This window comes from Lutra lutra, chromosome 15 (genome assembly GCF_902655055.1).
Source record: "Lutra lutra chromosome 15, mLutLut1.2, whole genome shotgun sequence".
In the NCBI taxonomy this organism is placed as follows: Eukaryota; Metazoa; Chordata; class Mammalia; order Carnivora; family Mustelidae; genus Lutra; species Lutra lutra.
Window position 1 is genome coordinate 35,900,223 of NC_062292.1, and position 17,718 is coordinate 35,917,940.

At 39.1% G+C, this 17,718-nt stretch overlaps 1 protein-coding gene across 1 annotated transcript in view; it reads right to left on the reverse strand.

Annotated features, from left to right (window-relative positions):
• CR1 (complement C3b/C4b receptor 1 (Knops blood group)) overlaps positions 1 to 17,718 on the reverse strand; it is a 193,589-nt gene that overhangs the window by 38,644 nt on the left and 137,227 nt on the right. The window contains 1 exon segment of the mRNA XM_047705076.1: positions 204 to 602. Within this exon segment, the coding sequence (XP_047561032.1) occupies positions 204 to 602 (399 nt within the window).

Below are 17,718 nucleotides of genomic sequence, written 5' to 3' on the forward strand. Positions count from 1 at the left end.
TGGTTGATGAAGCTCCTGCTTTCAAAGCGAAGGCACATATACATAAGTGCGCGCACACACACACACACACACTCATAATTTCATGCTTCATTTCCGCACATTGTTCCCAACATGCACCCTTCTCCCAGAACGAGCACTGACCTCCTGATCTCCCTGCAACCCATGCCCTTTGTCGGTCCCTTCAAAGCCTCAGTCAGACTCACCTCGGGAGCAGCGCGGCAACTCTGGCCCCCACGTGTTTTGGGCTTGGCACTGCACGCTGGAGGGTCCTTTCATGACAAAGCCGGGCTCGCAGATAAACCTCACGGTTTCATGTAAGGAAAATAAGGTCTTGTTCTCAGACACCCTCACTGCATTGTCAATGTCTGGAGGTGTGCACTTATTAGGTATGATGCACTGAGGCGGAGGGCCGCTCCATATGCCAACGCGATTGTCTTTGCTGGTGCAGTATATCGATGGGTTGCCCACAAGCTCAAACTGCTTTTTCCCTCTCTGTCCGGGATGGCAGCGATAGGTCACCACGGTTCCATAGGGAAAATCTTCTTTGTAGGGGTTAATGACATTTCCGTTGGCAATGGCTGGGGGTGGCCCACAAGGAATCGCTGGGAAAAGAGATGGCAACTTAAACAATAGTGGATCAAATAGCTCGTCAGAAATGCAATGAGTAGAACTAGTTTTGCATTTGTTATTGGTTTTTAATCCTTGTTAACATGGAGATACATGTCTACAAGATTGTGATTTTGGTGGGCATAATAGCATGCCTTCTGCCTTTCCTGCTTATACTATTTCCTATGAGCATATGCGTTTTTAAAACAATCCACATTCCTTTCATTTTAGATAGCTCTTTGATATATTATCACACCATAGTGTACACAGGTTTCCCATACTCTTTTCCGTTTGCCTTCATTTCCATTTTGTTTTTAGCTGAGGAGAGCATTCAAAAAAATAAAAAGACCCTTGCTGAAAGAAAAATGGAAGGGAAGAGAAACAACACAGATACACCAGTGTAGGAAGTAGAATTCAAAATATTTGCAAATGTATAAGAAAATTACATGAAAATTTAGACTAATGTAATGTGAAACGTTTTGACACTGTAAATGATATGAATGGAAATAGAAATTAGCAATATTCATTCAAGAAAATAAAAAGCTGAAATGGACAAGGAAATTTGTCAGAATAGAGAAATATTTACATAAATGTTCTATCAAGTTACTTTCAGGTAATACACACTTCCAAATGTAATGTCAAATGTTTCATGAGGTGTAAAAGATAGAAAAATTACCAACTCATTTTTTTCAAGCTGAAATTTGATATCACAAAATGATACTCCTATAGACATGATCATATATTAGTCCACGAAACATCCTGAATACATTTGAAAATGTAGTTGGAGGACATAGTACCTTGTATTACTGTAATACTATATAACTAGAACCAAGTAATTTTATCCAGAATTACAAAACACATGAAATTAAATATAACATTTCTTAGGGTTTTTGGTGACCTAGACATGTAAGTGTCCAGTTCTTGGTTTCCACTTGGGTCAAGATCTCTGGTAGCTCTTAGGATTGGTCTGGCATTGTGAGTTGTGCTCTGTGCTCAGCTGGGGGTCTTTTTGAGGATTCTCCCTCTACCCCTCTTCCCTTGCCCATCTGGCTCTCTCTCGCTCTTTAAAAAAATCAATGAATCAATCTTTACAAAAGTAAATAAAAATAAAAATTTCTAAGGAGGCTTCTCCTTCTTGTAAGGGGAATCTTAATTAATTCAAATAAAAAATCAGTCTACTTCCAGTTCCTCCCCCCAAGAAAGACTATAGATGCTGGGTAAGTGATAAAATATGTCTGTGAATGTATCAGAAATCTAATAAACTATGGACGTATTACTGGACCATGATGTGATAGGAGACAAAAATCCAGGTGGGAGTCAGGCATATAGCCTGCTTTTCTGCTGGAAGGTGAGCTGAATCAGGAAGGGGCATCTCATGGAGTCAAGGGAAAAAAACTGGAGTCCAGGTCTTGCCCTGTGGAAGCCATGGTAACACCTTTGGACAAGTCCTGGGACCTCTAAGCCGTGGGCTCTGGGACTCAAGATTACTGCAGTTCTGCAAGTACTGTAGGTGGCCCAGAAAAATAACAAAATAACAGTGCCTGAGCTCAATGAAAGTGGTGCCAGATGACTCATGTCCCCAAGTATCTGAAGAAATAACAGCAAGGATCCTTTCAGAAGAAGGTTCGTCATCTAAGACCTTGAATTCATCTACAGAAAGGTTTTCAAATGTAATTCCTGGCATACAATCAAGGATCACCAGGTACTGAAAGAGAGAAAATCCCATGAAGAAGAGGCAGCAGACTCACTGACAATAGAAATGGAACCGTTAGGACCCCAGATACTGGAGTTCTTACTCACACATTGGAAATAGTTATGTTTGTCTCTTTGAGGACAATGTGTATGAAACCTAAACTTTTGGTAAGGACTAGAAACCATTAAAAACGATGGGGCAAATTTTGAAAGGAACCCAATACACGTTTTTATCATTATAAAATACAGTAGCTGAAATTAAGAAGCTGATAGAATTAAAAGCAGGTCAGACACAGTTTAACAAAAATCAATGAATTGGAATCTAGGACAGAAGGAAGTCTCCAGAATAAAACACAGAGAGACAAGAGAATCAGAAACGCAGCAGAAAGAGTAACAGACCTATAGGATAGAGGAATAAGGCCTACCGCATGTGTAAGTGAATTCCCACAATGAGAGGAGAGAGATATCAGAGCACGGACATTGGAAGTAATGACAGAATATTCCAAAACTGATGAAAGACATCACTGAACCACAGATACAAGAAACCGTACAAACCAAGGCAATAGAAGTACAAAAAAAAAAAAAAAAAATCTTCACCTAGAAACATCATAACAATATTGTAAAAAATCACGAGCAATGAATTTTAAAAGCAGCCATAAAACAGAGATGATAACTTTTAAAAACCCATACTTAGAAAAAAAAATCAAAACCCATACTTAGAAAAATGTTTAAAGAATCTATCAGCAAGAGACCTACAATATAAAAACACTAAAAGATCATTTTTTTTTGATCAAAGGAAAATAATGTTATAAGGAAGTGATAGAACTGTCATATGTACAGATAACAGAAATAGTTAATATGTGGATAAGTATGCATAAATACTGTTTTCATAAAAACAACAATAGTGTCTTTTGAGATACATGTAAAAGTATAAAAATTAACACAGTGAAGGAGAAACAGGATGATCATCTTAAAAGAGTCACAGTGATAAATTAGAATCCACATTCATGATAAATCTTTTAGAAATTTAGGTGTAAAAGGGAATTTCCTTAATCAGATAAAGAATGTCTCCCCCAAATCTTCAGTAAACACCATGATTTATGGTGACTATTAAAAACTCAGTATCAGGAGGAGGAGTCAAGATGGCGGAGAAGTAGCAGGCTGAGACTACTTCGGGTAGCGGGAGATCAGCTAAATAGCTTATCTAAAGATTGCAAACACCTACATCCAATGGGAGATTGAAGAGAAGAAGAACAGCAATTCTAGAAACAGAAAATCAACCACTATCTGAAAGGTAGGACTGGCGGAGAAGTGAATCCAAGGCAACGGGAAGATAGACTGTGGGGGGAGGGGCCGGCACCCGGTGAGCGACGGAGCAACGGAGCACAAAATCAGTACTTTTAAAAGTCTGTTCCGCTGAGGGACATCGCTCCAGAGGCTTAACTGGGGTGAAGCCCGGGGGGGGGGGGGTGGTCAGCGCGGCCTCAGGTCCCGCAGGGTCGCAGAAGGATCGGGGGTGTCTGAGTGTCGCAGAGCTTACCGGTATTAGAACGGGGAAGCCGGCTACAGAGACAGAGCTGAGGAGTGACTCTCAGCTCGGGGTTGCCTTGAACCAGTCGCAGGCTCGATCAGCTCGGAGTGCGGCCGGAGGCCAGGGTGACGGGAGTCATTGGGCGCTGTTCTCTGAGGGCGCACTGAGGAGTGGGGCCCCGGGCTCTCGGCTCCTCCGGGCCGGAGACCGGGAGGCCGCCATCTTCATTCCTGCCCTCCAGACTCTACGGAAAGCGCTCAGGGAACAAAAGCTCCCGAAAGCAAACCCAGCAAACCCGAGCGGATTACTCGGCCCGGCCCGGGTAAGGGCGGTGCAACTCCGCCTGGGGCAAAGACGCTTGAGAATCACTACAACAGGGCCCTCCCCCAGAAGATCAACGGGAAACCCAGCCAGGACCAAGTTCACCTACCAAGGAGTGCAGTTTCAATATCAAGGAGAGCGGCGGAATTCCAGAGGAGAAGAAAGCAAAGCATGGAACTCATGGCTTTCTCCCCATGATTCTTTAGCCTTGCAGTTAATTTAATTTTTTTTTTCTTTTTCAATTTTTTTTCTTTTTCTCTTCTTCTGCTAAATTTTTTTAACTTTTACCGTTTTCTTTTTTAACGTTTTTTAAATAGTTTATCTAATATATATATATATTTTTCCTCTTTTTATATTTTTTCTTTATCGGCTTTCTTTTTTTAATAGTTTTTTTTTCTTTTTTCTTTCTGAACCCCTTTTTATCCCCTTTCTCCCCCTCACAATTTGGGATCTCTTCTGATTTGGCTAAAGCATATTTTCCTGGGGTTGTTGCCACCCTTTTAGTATTTTACTTGCTCCTTCATATACTCTTATCTAGACAAAATGACAAGGCGGAAAAATTCACAACAAAAAAAAGAACAAGAAGCAGTACCAAAGGCCAGGGACCTAATCAATACAGACATTGGTAATATGTCAGATATAGAGTTCAGAATGATGATTCTCAAAGTTCTAGCCGGGCTTGAAAAAGGCATGGAAGATATTAAAGCAACCCTCTTGGGAGATATAAAAGCCCTTTCTGGAGAAATAAAAGAACTAAAATCGAACCAAGTTGAAATCAAAAAAGCTATTAATGAGGTGCAATCAAAAATGGAGGCTCTCACTGCTAGGATAAATGAGGCAGAAGAAAGAATTAGCGATATAGAAGACCAAATGACAGAGAATAAAGAAACTGAGCAAAAGAGGGAAAAACAGCTACTGGACCACGAGGGGAGAATTTGAGAGATAAGTGACACCATAAGACGAAACAACATTAGAATAATTGGGATTCCAGAAGAAGAGGAAACAGAGAGGGGAGCAGAAGGTATGTTGGAGAGAATTATTGGAGAGAATTTCCGCAATATGGCAAAGGGAACAAGCATCAAAATCCAGGAGGTTCAGAGAACCCCCCTCAAAATCAATAAGAATAGGTCCACACCCCGTCACCTAATAGTAAAATTTACAAGTCTTAGTGACAAAGAAAAGATCCTGAAAGCAGCCCGGGAATAGAAGTCTGTAACGTACAATGGTAAAAATATTAGATTGGCAGCAGACTTATCCACAGAGACCTGGCAGGCCAGAAAGAGCTGGCATGATATATTCAGAGTACTAAATGAGAAAAACATGCAGCCAAGAATACTATATCCAGCTAGGCTATCATTGAAAATAGAAGGAGAGATTAAAAGCTTCCAGGACAAACAAAAACTGAAAGAATTTGCAAATACCAAACCAGCTCTACAGGAAATATTGAAAGGGGTCCTCTAAGCAAAGAGAGACCCTAAAAGAAGTAGATCAGAAAGAAACAGAGACAATACACAATGACAGTCACCTTACAGGCAATACAATGGCACTAAATTCATATCTCTCAATACTTACCCTGAATGTTAATGGGCTAAATGCCCCAATCAAAAGACACAGGGTATCAGAATGGATCAAAAAACAAAACCCATCTATATGTTGCCTACAAGAAACTCATCTTAAACCCGAAGACACCTCCAGGTTTAAAGTGAGGGGGTGGAAAAGAATTTACCATGCTAATGGACATCAGAAGAAAGCAGGAGTGGCAATCCTTATATCAGATCAATTAGATTTTAAGCCAAAGATTATATTAAGAGATGAGGAAGGACACTATATCATACTCAAAGGAACTATCCAACAAGAAGATCTAACAATTTTAAATATCTATGCCCCTAACGTGGGAGCAGCCAACTATATAAACCAATTAATAACAAAATCAAAGAAACACATCGGCAATAATACAATAATAGTAGGGGATTTTAACACTCCCCTCACTGAAATGGACAGATCATCCAAGCAAAAGATCAACAAGGAAATCAAGGCCTTAAATGACACACTGGACCAGATGGACATCACAGATATATTCAGAACATTTCATCCCAAAGCAACAGAATACACATTCTTCTCTAGTGCACATGGAACATTCTCCAGAATAGATCACATTCTTGGTCCTAAATCAAGTCTCAACCGGTATCAAAAGATTGGGATCACTCCCTGCATATTTTCAGACCACAATGCTCTGAAGCTAGAACTCAATAAAAAGAGGAAATTTGGAAAGAACCCAAATACATGGAGACTAAACAGCATCCTTCTAAAGAATGAATGGGTCAACCAGGAAATTAAAGAAGAATTGAGAAAATTTATGGAAACAAATGATAATGAAAACACAACCGTTCAGAATCTGTGGGACACAACAAAGGCAGTCCTGAGAGGAAAATATATAGCAGTACAAGCCTTTCTCAAGAAACAAGAAAGGTCTCAGGTACACAACCTAACCCTACACCTAAAGGAGCTGGACAAAGAACAAGAAAGAAACCCTAAACCCAGCAGGCGAAGAGAAATCATAAAGATCAGAGCAGAAATCAATGAAATAGAAACCAAAAAAAAATAGAACAAATCAACGAAACTAGGAGCTGGTTCTTTGAAAGAATTAATAAGATTGATAAACCCCTGGCCAGACTTATCAAAAAGAAAAGAGAAAGGACCCAAATAAATAAAATCATGAATGAAAGAGGAGAGATCACAACGAACACCAAAGAAATACAGACAATTATAAGAACATACTATGAGCAACTCTACGCCAACAAATTTGACAATCTGGAAGAAATGGATGCATTCCTAGAGACATATAAACTACCACAACTGAACCAGGAAGAAATAGAAAGCCTCAACAGACCCATAACCAGTAAGGAGATTGAAACAGTCATCAAAAATCTCCAAACAAACAAAAGCCCAGGGCCAGATGGCTTCCCGGGGGAATTCTACCAAACATTTAAAGAAGAAGTAATTCCTATTCTCCTGAAACTGTTCCAAAAAATAGAAATAGAAGGAAAACTTCCAAACTCATTCTATGAGGCCAGCATCACCTTGATCCCAAAACCAGACAAGGATCCCATCAAAAAAGAGAACTACAGACCAATATCCTTGATGAACACAGATGCAAAAATTCTCGCCAAAATACTAGCCAATAGGATTCAACAGTACATTAAAAGGATCATTCACCACGACCAAGTGGGATTTATTCCAGGGCTGCAAGGTTGGTTCAACATCCGCAAATCAATCAATGTGATACAACACATTAATAAAAGAAGGAACAAGAACCATATGATCCTCTCCATAGATGCTGAAAAAGCATTTGACAAAGTACAGCATCCCTTCCTGATCAAAACTCTTCAGAGTGTAGGGATAGACGGCACATACCTCAATATTATCAAAGCCATCTATGAAAAACCCACCGCAAATATCATTCTCAATGGAGAAAAACTGAAAGCTTTTCCGCTAAGGTCAGGAACACGGCAGGGATGTCCGTTATCACCACTGCTATTCAACATAGTACTAGAAGTCCTAGCCTCAGCAATCAGACAACAAAAGGAAATTAAAGGCATCCAGATCAGCAAAGAAGAAGTCTAAACTATCACTCTTGCAGATGATATGATACTATATGTGGAAAACCCAAAAGACTCCACTCCAAAACTGCTAGAACTTGTACAGGAATTCAGTAAAGTGTCAGGATATAAAATCAATGCACAGAAATCAGTTGCATTTCTCTACACCAACAACAAGACAGAAGAAAGAGAAATTAAGGAGTCTATCCCATTTACAATTGCACCCAAAACTATAAGATACCTAGGAATAAACCTAACCAAAGAGACTAAGAATCTATACACAGAAAACTATAAAGTACTCATGAAAGAAATTGAGGAAGACACAAAGAAATGGAAAAATGTTCCATGCTCCTGGATTGGAAGAATAAATATTGTGAAAATGTCTATGCTACCTAAAGCAATCTACACATTTAATGCAATTCCTATCAAAGTACCATCCATTTTTTTCAAAGAAATGGAACAAATAATCCTAAAATTTATATGGAACCAGAAAAGACCTCGAATAGCCAAAGGAATATTGAAAAAGAAAGCCAAAGTCGGTGGCATCACAATCCCGGACTTCAAGCTCTATTACAAAGCTGTCATCATCAAGACAGCATGGTACTGGCACAAAAACAGACACATAGGTCAATGGAACAGAATAGAGAGCCCAGAAATGGACCCTCAACTCTATGGTCAACTCATCTTCGACAAAGCAGGAAAGAATGTCCAATGGAACAAAGACAGCCTCTTCAATAAATGGTGTTGGGAAAATTGGACAGCCACATGCAGAAAAATGAAATTGGATCATTTCCTTACAACACACACGAAAATAGACTCAAAATGGACGAAGGATCTCAATGTGAGAAAGGAATCCATCAAAATCCTTGAGGAGAACACAGGCGGCAACCTCTTCGACCTCAGCCGCAGCAACATCTTCCTAGGAACATCACCAAAGGCAAGGGAAGCAAGGGCAAAAATGAACTATTGGGATTTTATCAAGATCAAAAGCTTTTGCACAGCAAAGGAAACAGTGAGCAAAACCAAAAGACAACTGACAGAATGGGAGAAGATATTTGCAAATGATATATCAGATAAAGGGCTAGTGTCCAAAATCTATAAAGAACTTAGCAAACTCAACACCCAAAGAACAAATAATCCAATCAAGAAATGGGCAGAGGACATGAACAGACATTTCTGCAAAGAAGACATCCAGATGGCCAACAGACACATGAAAAAGTGCTCCATATCACTCGGCATCAGGGAAATACAAATCAAAACCACCATGAGATATCACCTCACACCAGTCAGAATGGCTAAAATGAACAAGTCAGGAAATGACAGATGCTGGCGAGGATGCAGAGAAAGGGGAACCCTCCTACACCTTTGGTGTGAATGCAAGCTGGTGCTACCACTCTGGAAAACAGCATGGAGGTTCCTCAAAATGTTGAAAATAGAACTACCCTATGACCCAGCAATTGCACTGCTGGGTATTTACCCTAAAGATACTAACGTAGTGATCCGAAGGGGCACGTGCACCCGAATGTTTATAGCAGCAATGTCTACAATAGCCAAACTATGGAAAGAACCTAGATGTCCATCTACAGACGAATGGATAAAGAAGATGTGGTATATATACACAATGGAATACTATGCAGCCATCAAAAGAAATGAAATCTTGCCATTTGCGACGACGTGGATGGAACTAGAGGGTATCATGCTTAGTGAAATAAGTCAATCGGAGAAAGACAACTATCATATGATCTCCCTGATATGAGGGAGAGGAGATGCGACATGGGGGGTTGAGGGGGTAGGAGAAGAATAAATGAAACAAGATGGGATTGGGAGGGAGAGAAACCATAAGTGACTCTTAATCTCACAAAACATACTGAGGGTTGATGGGGGGAGGGGGGTTGGGAGGTGGGGGTGGGGTTATGGATATTGGGGAGGGTATGTGCTATGTTGAGTGCTGTTAAGTGTGTAAACCTGGCGATTCGCAGACTGTACCCCTGGGGATAAAAATATATGTTTATAAAATTAAAAAAAAATATTGTATGGAACATACTTATATTACAAAAAAAAAAAAAAAAAAGGTTTTTATCTGAAATTCAGATTTAACTGGGCATACAGAATGCCCCCTAAAATAAAAATACAGACTTTTATTTGCTAAAAAAAAAAACAACAAAAAACCTCAGTATCATTTCTTCCATTCAGCATTGTACTGGAGGTTCTAGCCAACACAGTCAAGCAATAGAAACAGATAAAAATACAAGAAAGAGACATATCTTGAAAGAAGTTGCTGTGGCTGATATCGAAGAGGTTACTGCCTATGTTCTCCTCTAGGATTCTGATGGATTCCTGTCTCACGTTGAGGTCTTTTATCCATTTTGAGTTTATCTTTGTGTATGGTGTAAGAGAATGGTCGAGTTTCATTCTTCTACATATAGCTGCCTAGTTTTCCCAGCACCATTTATTGAAGAGACTGTCTTTTTTTCCACTGTATATTTTTTCCTGTTTTGTCGAAGATTAACTGACCATAGAGTTGAGGGTCCATATCTGGGCTCTCTACTCTGTTCCACTGGTCTATGTGTCTGTTTTTATGCCAGTACAAGATATGTCTCCAAAGGCAAAGGAAACAAAAGCCAAAATAAACATTTGGGGCTTCATCAAAATCAAAAGCTTCTGCACAGCAAAGGAAACAGTCAAGAAAACAAAGAGGCAACCCACGGAATGGGAGAAGATATTTGCAAATGACAGTACAGACAAAAGTTGATATCCAAGATCTATAAAGAACTCCTCAAACTCAACACACACAAAACAGATAATCATATCAAAAAATGGGCAGAAGATATGAACAGACACTTCTCCAATGAAGACATACAAATGGCTATCAGACACATGAAAAAATGTTCATCATCACTAGCCATCAGGGAGATTCAAATTAAAACCACATTGAGATATCACCTTACACCAGTTAGAGTGGCCAAAATTAGCAAGACAGGAAACAACATGTGTTGGAGGGGATGTGGAGAAAGGGGAACCCTCTTACATGTTGGTGGGAATGCAAGTTGGTGCAGCCTCTTTGGAGAACAGTGTGGAGATTCCTCAGGAAATTAAAAATAGAACTTCCCTATGACCCTGCAATTGTACTATTGGGTATTTACCCCAAAGATACAGATGTAGTGAAAAGAAGGGCCATCTGTACCCCAATGTTTATAGCAGTAATGGCCACGGTTGCCAAACTGTGGAAAGAACCAAGATGCCCTTCAACGGACGAATGGATAAGGAAGATGTGGTCCATATACACTATGGAGTATTATGCCTCCATCAGAAAGGATGAATACACAAATTTGTAGCAACATGGACGGGACTGGAAGAGATTATCCTAAATGAAATAAGTCAAGTAGAGAGAGTCAATTATCATATGGTTTCACTTATTTGTGGAGCATAACAAATAGCATGGAGGACAAGGGGAGTTAGAAAGGAGAAGGGAGTTGGGGGAAATTGGAAGGGGAGGTGAACCATGAGAGACTATGGACTCTGAAAAACAATCTGAAGAGTTTGAAGAGGTGGGGGGGTGGGAGGTTGGGGGAACCAGGTGGTGGGTATTAGAGAGGGCACGGATTGCATGGAGCACTGGGTGTGGTACAAAAACAATGAATACTGTTATGTGGAAAATAAATACAAAATGATTAAAAAAATACAAGAAAGAAAGGGATTAAACATAGGATAATAATTTATCAGCGACATGATAATTTATGCAGCATACCCAAAAGAATATACAGATAAACTATTGCATTTATAAGTAAATTTAGCAAGATTGTTGGGTCCAAGCTCAAACTATTGCATATTTAAGAAATAATTAGGAAATGTTACATTTTCCAATGTTACATTTCTATGTTTACATCATTTTCTAAAATGTAAATTGGCAAATATTATGGAGAGAAACTAAAGAAATTTCAGAAATGGTGAAATATATCATGTTCATGAATTTACAACTCAAAAATGTAAATATGTTAGTGGTCAACAGATTGACCTATGGAATCCATAGAAAGTCAACAGAAATTTGAGTAAGTTTCTTTTTGTGGAAACTGACAAGCTGATTCTAAATTTTGTCTGAAAATACGAAGAGCCAAGAATTACCAAATAAATCTTGGAAGAAGTATATGGTTAGAGGATACACCAGCAGGTATCTTGTGTACCATATATATCTGGTAATTTATGCTATAGTCATGAAAACAGTGTGATAATGCAACCAGTGGAGCAGAACCTCTCTGAAATGAGACCCACCTATAATGTCACCTGATTTAGGGTATTATACTATTGCCCTGTGATCTATGGGAACCAGTCTTTCTTTTTTCTTTTTTCATTTTTTTAAAGATTTTATTTATTTATTTGGCAGAGATCTCAAGTAGGCAGAGAGGCAGGCAGTGAGAGACAGGAGGAAGCAGACTCCCCATGGAGCAGAGAGCCCAATGCAAGGCTCAATCCCAGGACCCCAGGATCATGACCTGAGCTGAAGGCAGAGGCTTTAAACCACTGAGCCACCCAGATGGCCCTCGAACCAGTCTTTCTTAAATGGTTTTTTAAATAAATGCTATTACAGCAACAATGTCCACAATGGCCCAACTATGGAAAGAGCTGAGGTGTCCATAGACAGATGAATGGAGAAAAAAGATGTGGCATTAGGCAGAGGAAAATAAATCAATCAGGGAAAGACAATTATTGTATGGTTTCACTCATATATGGAATATAAGAAACAGCATGGAGGATCATAAAGGAAGGGAGGGAAACTGAATGGGAAGACATCAGAGAGGGAGACAAACCATGAAGTGTCTCAACTCTAGGAAACAAACTTTTTCTTTGCTGTTTTGTTTTTGTTTTTGTTTTTGCAGGTGTCATTTTATTTCTCATAATGTTCAAATACCAACATAATTAGTTTTTGATGTAGTGTTCAATGAATCATTAGTTGTGTATAATACCTAGTGTTCATCGCAATACATGTGCTCCTTAATAAACATCACCTGGTTACCCCATCACCCCACCCACCTACCTTCTGTAACCCTCAGTTTGTTTTTCAGAGTCAGAGTCTCTCATGGTTTGTCTCCCTCACTGATTTCTTCCCATTCACTTCTCCCTACATCCCCAATGGTCCTCCATGCTCTTCCTTATTTTCCACATATGAGTGAAATCGTGCGATAATTGTCTTTCTTAGCTTGACTTATTTCACTTACCATAATCTCGTCCAGTTCCATCCATGATGATGCCAATGGTGGCTATTCATCCTTTCTAAAGGCTGAGTAATAATCCATTGTATGTATGTACCACATCCTCTTTATCCCATCATCATTTGAGGAGCAACCTGGCTCTTTCCACAGTTTGGCTATTGTGGATATTACTGCTATGAATACTGGGCATTATATGCAACGGATGAATTATTGAACTCTACATCCAAAATTAATGCTGTACTATACGTAGGCTAATTGAATTTAAATTAAAAAAATATTAGATGAATTGCCTATCCATTAGGAAAAACAAAGAAACAAAATGAGCAAACAAATTCCTTGACCAGACTCTACACCATAAAAAAATTAATTTGAGATGAATCACAGACTTAACTTGAAAGATTAAATGATGGGCAAAGTTTTCTTATGGAGAACACAGAAAGTAGTGGCCAGAAAGGATAGACATAGTAAGTCTTATTAAAGGACACTAGTAAAGTGCACATTATCTATCATCAAGAAACATCATAAGAAAGCAAAGGATGAGTTTTAGCCTGAAGAAAATATGTGTATTAGGCTTATTGGAAAATCTGAGAATGGATAACGAATTTCTCAAAACAATAAAAGAGACACACAAACTGGTAAACATTGGAAGAAAGTTTTGGACAGGCACTACACAAAGATATGAAAGATGCTCAGCATCCTCAGTCTTTTGGAAAATGCAAATGAAAGCAGCAGTGAGCAACAGCACAGCTAAAATTTAAACATGTGATAAATACCAGGTTGGCAGAGATATGGAACAGCTGGACCTTTCATATGCCTCTGGTGCAAGAGTAAATTTGTCCACTCACTGTATAAAATCTTTGGGCAGGATCTACTAAGACTGACCACGTTCATACCCAACAATTCCACTTATAGAAATGTCAACACTGTTTACATAGAACATGTAACCTTTTATCCAGCTGTGCATATATATAAACATTTGAATATTTACATGTGTGTGTATATATGTACATTTATTGCCTATGCACACGCATAAAATACAACTGACATATAAACAGCTGAATTTATGAATTAATTGTTAAGTTCACACAATGAAATATAATACAATGAAAAAGATCCAGTTAATCTTACATGCAACAACGTGAATAAATCTCCTACACATATCATTTAACAGGAGCTGGACACAAAAGAGTACATGCTTTTTGATTCCTTTAATGTAAAATTCAAGAGAGCCAAAACTAAGCTTTGGTGATAGAACCCCATAAATGGTCACTTTGGGAAGACAGTAACTGAGAAAGGGCATAGGGGAGGCTTCTGAGGTGGTAAAACGGGTTATATCTTCTCTGAGTGCTGTTTACATGCGGGTGTTCACTTAGCAAAGAGTCAATGAACTAAAAGATTAATATTGTGTACTGTATTATGTGTATATGTATATATAGGTATATACATATACATATATATTTCAATAAATAAAAAGTCTACAGGGTATGAAAAATGTGCTGGAAAAAAGACTTCCCAACAGCATAAACTCCAGGAGATATGGCATTATGGGTGAATTTTTTCAGATATCTAAGGAAGAAATAATGCCAGTATTACCCGAACTCTTATAGGGAAACAAATATACGGAAAACTATGAGCTGGCTTTATGAGATCATGATAAGTTTGATATCAAAAGGTCCTAAGGTCGGTTGGACATCCACCTTTGGCTCAGGTTATAATCCCGGGACCCTGGGATTGAGCCCTGTGTTGGGTTCCCTGTTCAGTGAGGAGTCTACATTATCCCTCTCCTGGTCCTTCTGCTTATGCTCTCGCATGCTCTCTCTCTCTTTCTGTCAAATAGAGAAAGAAAATCTTGAAAGAAAAAAAATACCCTCCTAAGGACTTTTCAGAAAAAATATTACAGTCTAATCTCTCTAAAAACAATAGGAATGGAATGATAAAAGTGTTCTAGAATTAGTGATGCTGGTCTCACAACTTCATGAATACAATAAAAATCATTAAATTTATACTTTAAAAGAGTAAGTCTTATGATACATAAATTATATCTGAAAAATATCTAAAATATATTACATATATTGAACAACATAAAAGAATTATAAAATCTTATGACCAAGTCGTTTTATGCCAAGAAGGTACGATTAGAATTCAAAATCAGCTTGCTTTTCAAAAAGTAATGAAAACATTCCCACCAACAGTGTAAGAGGGTTCACCTTTCTCCACATGCTCTCCAACATTTGTTGTTTCTTGCCTTGTCAATTTTGACCATTCTGACTGGTGTAAGGTGGCATCTATCTCAATGTGCTTTTCATTTGAATTGTCCTGATGGCTAATGATGTTGAACATTTTGTCGTGCGTCTGTTAGCCATTTGTACGTCTTCTCTGGAGAAGTGTCTGTTCATGTCTTCTGCCCATTTTCTGATTTGGTTATTTGTTTTTTGGGTTTGAGTTTGAGAAGTTCTTTATAGATCTTGCATATCAGCCCTTTATCTGTAATGTCCTTTGCAAATATCTTCTCCCATTCCGTGGGTTGCCTCTTAGTTTTGTTGACCATTTCCTTTGCTGTGCGGAAGCTTTTTATCTTGACAAAGTCCCAAAAGTTCATTTTTGCTTTTTTCCCCCTTGCCTTTGGAGACGCGTTTCGGAAGAAGTTGTTGTGGCCCGATGTCGAAGAGGTTACTGCCTATGTTCTCCTCTAGGATTTTGATGGATTCCTGTCTCACATTGAGGTCTTTCATCCATTTTGAGTTTATCTTTGTGTTTGGTGTAAGAGAATGGTTGAGTTACACTCTTGGTGGGAAAGCAAGCTGGCATAGCCACTTTGGAAAACACTATGGAGGTTCTTCAAAAAGCTAAAAATAGAGCTACCCTATGATCCAGAAATTGCACTACTGGGTATTTACCCCAAAGATACAGATGTAGTGAAAAGAAGGGTCACATGCACCCCAATGTTCCTGGGAGCAATGTCCACAATAGTCAAATTCTGGGAGGAGCTGAGATGCCCTTCAACAGATGAGTGGATAAAGATGTGGTTCATACACACAAAGGATTATTACTCAGCCATCAGAAATGATGAATATTGCATTGACATGGATGGAACTAGAGGGGATTATGCTAAGTGAAATCAGTCCAGCAGAGAAACACAATTGTTACATGGTTTCACTTATTTGTGGAACATAAGGACTAGCATAGTGGACATTAGGAGAAGGAAGGGAAAACTTAAGGGGAGGGGAATCAGAGGGGCAGATGAACCATGAGAGACGATGGACTCAAAGAAACAAAATGAGGGTTTCAGAGGGAAGGAGGTGAGGGGCATGGGTTAGGCTGGTGACGGGTATTAAGGTGGGCATGTATTGAAATGAGCACTGGGTGTTATATGCAAATAATGAATCATGGAACACTACCTCAAAAACTAACATAAAAAAAAGTCATGAAAACAATTCATTCCATTAAGAGAGTAATGGAGAAACAATATGATTATTTCCTGATATGTAGCCAAAGTGCTTGATAAACTTCAACATAACTTAATGATATAAAATTCTTAGCCATGAAGAATATTAGGGAATTTCCTTTCCCTGAAAATGAGGATCTACAAAAAGCCTAGAGCAAATACTACATTAATGGTGAAATATTTGGAACTTTCACTTTGAGAGGGGGAACCAGAGCAGGATACCCAGCAATATCAATGTTGTATCCCCAACAACATCAAATATGTTAGTGGTGCTCCTAGCCAGTATATGAAAGAAATAGGGAGGGAGTGGAAGGAAGGGAGGCTGAGAGGGGAGGAGGGAGGGAAGGAAGATAAGAGTTTGTTGGTTGGTTACTTTTAAGTGCATTGAAGACTTTAACGGAAAGAAAGTGCTTTAAATTACTGCTCAGGGTCTGCCTCTGAACGCTTCTATTATCTGCCCAAAAAGAAACTTGCAGTGTTTTAGCTACAGAGCCCAGATTTCTGAAGAACAAATCCAACAACTAATCCTGTGACTGGATTCCAAAGTAAATTGACTTCACAACTTAGCCTTTCTTATGTTAAAGTCTGAGCATTGATTAAGAGAAGGAGGACTCTCAAAATCGAGATGGAGAGGGGTGCCTGCGTGGCTTAGTCCTTAAATGTCTGCCTTCGGCTCAGGTTAGAATTCCAGGGTCCTGTTTATATTAAAAAAAAAAAAAAAAAAAAAAAAAAAAAAAAAAAAAAAGAATTCCAGGGTCCTGGGATGGAGCCTTGCATGGGGCTGTTTGCTGGGCAGGGAGCCTGCTTCTCCCTCTCCCTCTCCCACTCCCCCTGCCTGCTTGTGTTCCCTCTCTTACTGTCCCTCTCTCTGTCAAAAAAGAAATAAAATCTTAAACATATAAATAAAATTTGAGATGGAGATACATGGGTAGATTCTAAGGATGCTGGATACCTTGTACCTGGAAATTCTGCTGAGCTTCCTTTGCTAGAAGCAGCAGCCCCTCCTCCCCTGTGTGAGGAGGTAAGCCTCCCTTTGCTCAAAGAACCTGTAATGACCTGTCCTGAGTAGCTGCCCTGGTAGGGTTGCCAGAAGAACACAGATGTCCAGTTAGATCTGAATTTGAGAAAAACAATGAAAGCTAGTTCTATATATAAGTCTATCCCAAATACTGCAAGGCACATATTTAGAATACAAAAATATGTGTTGCTGTGCTGAAATTCAAGTTTAACTGGCTATCTTGTCTTTTTGTTTACTAAATCTGGCAACTCCAATTTCAGGGACTGCTCAACTTCCTCAGGACCTACCTACCCTTAATA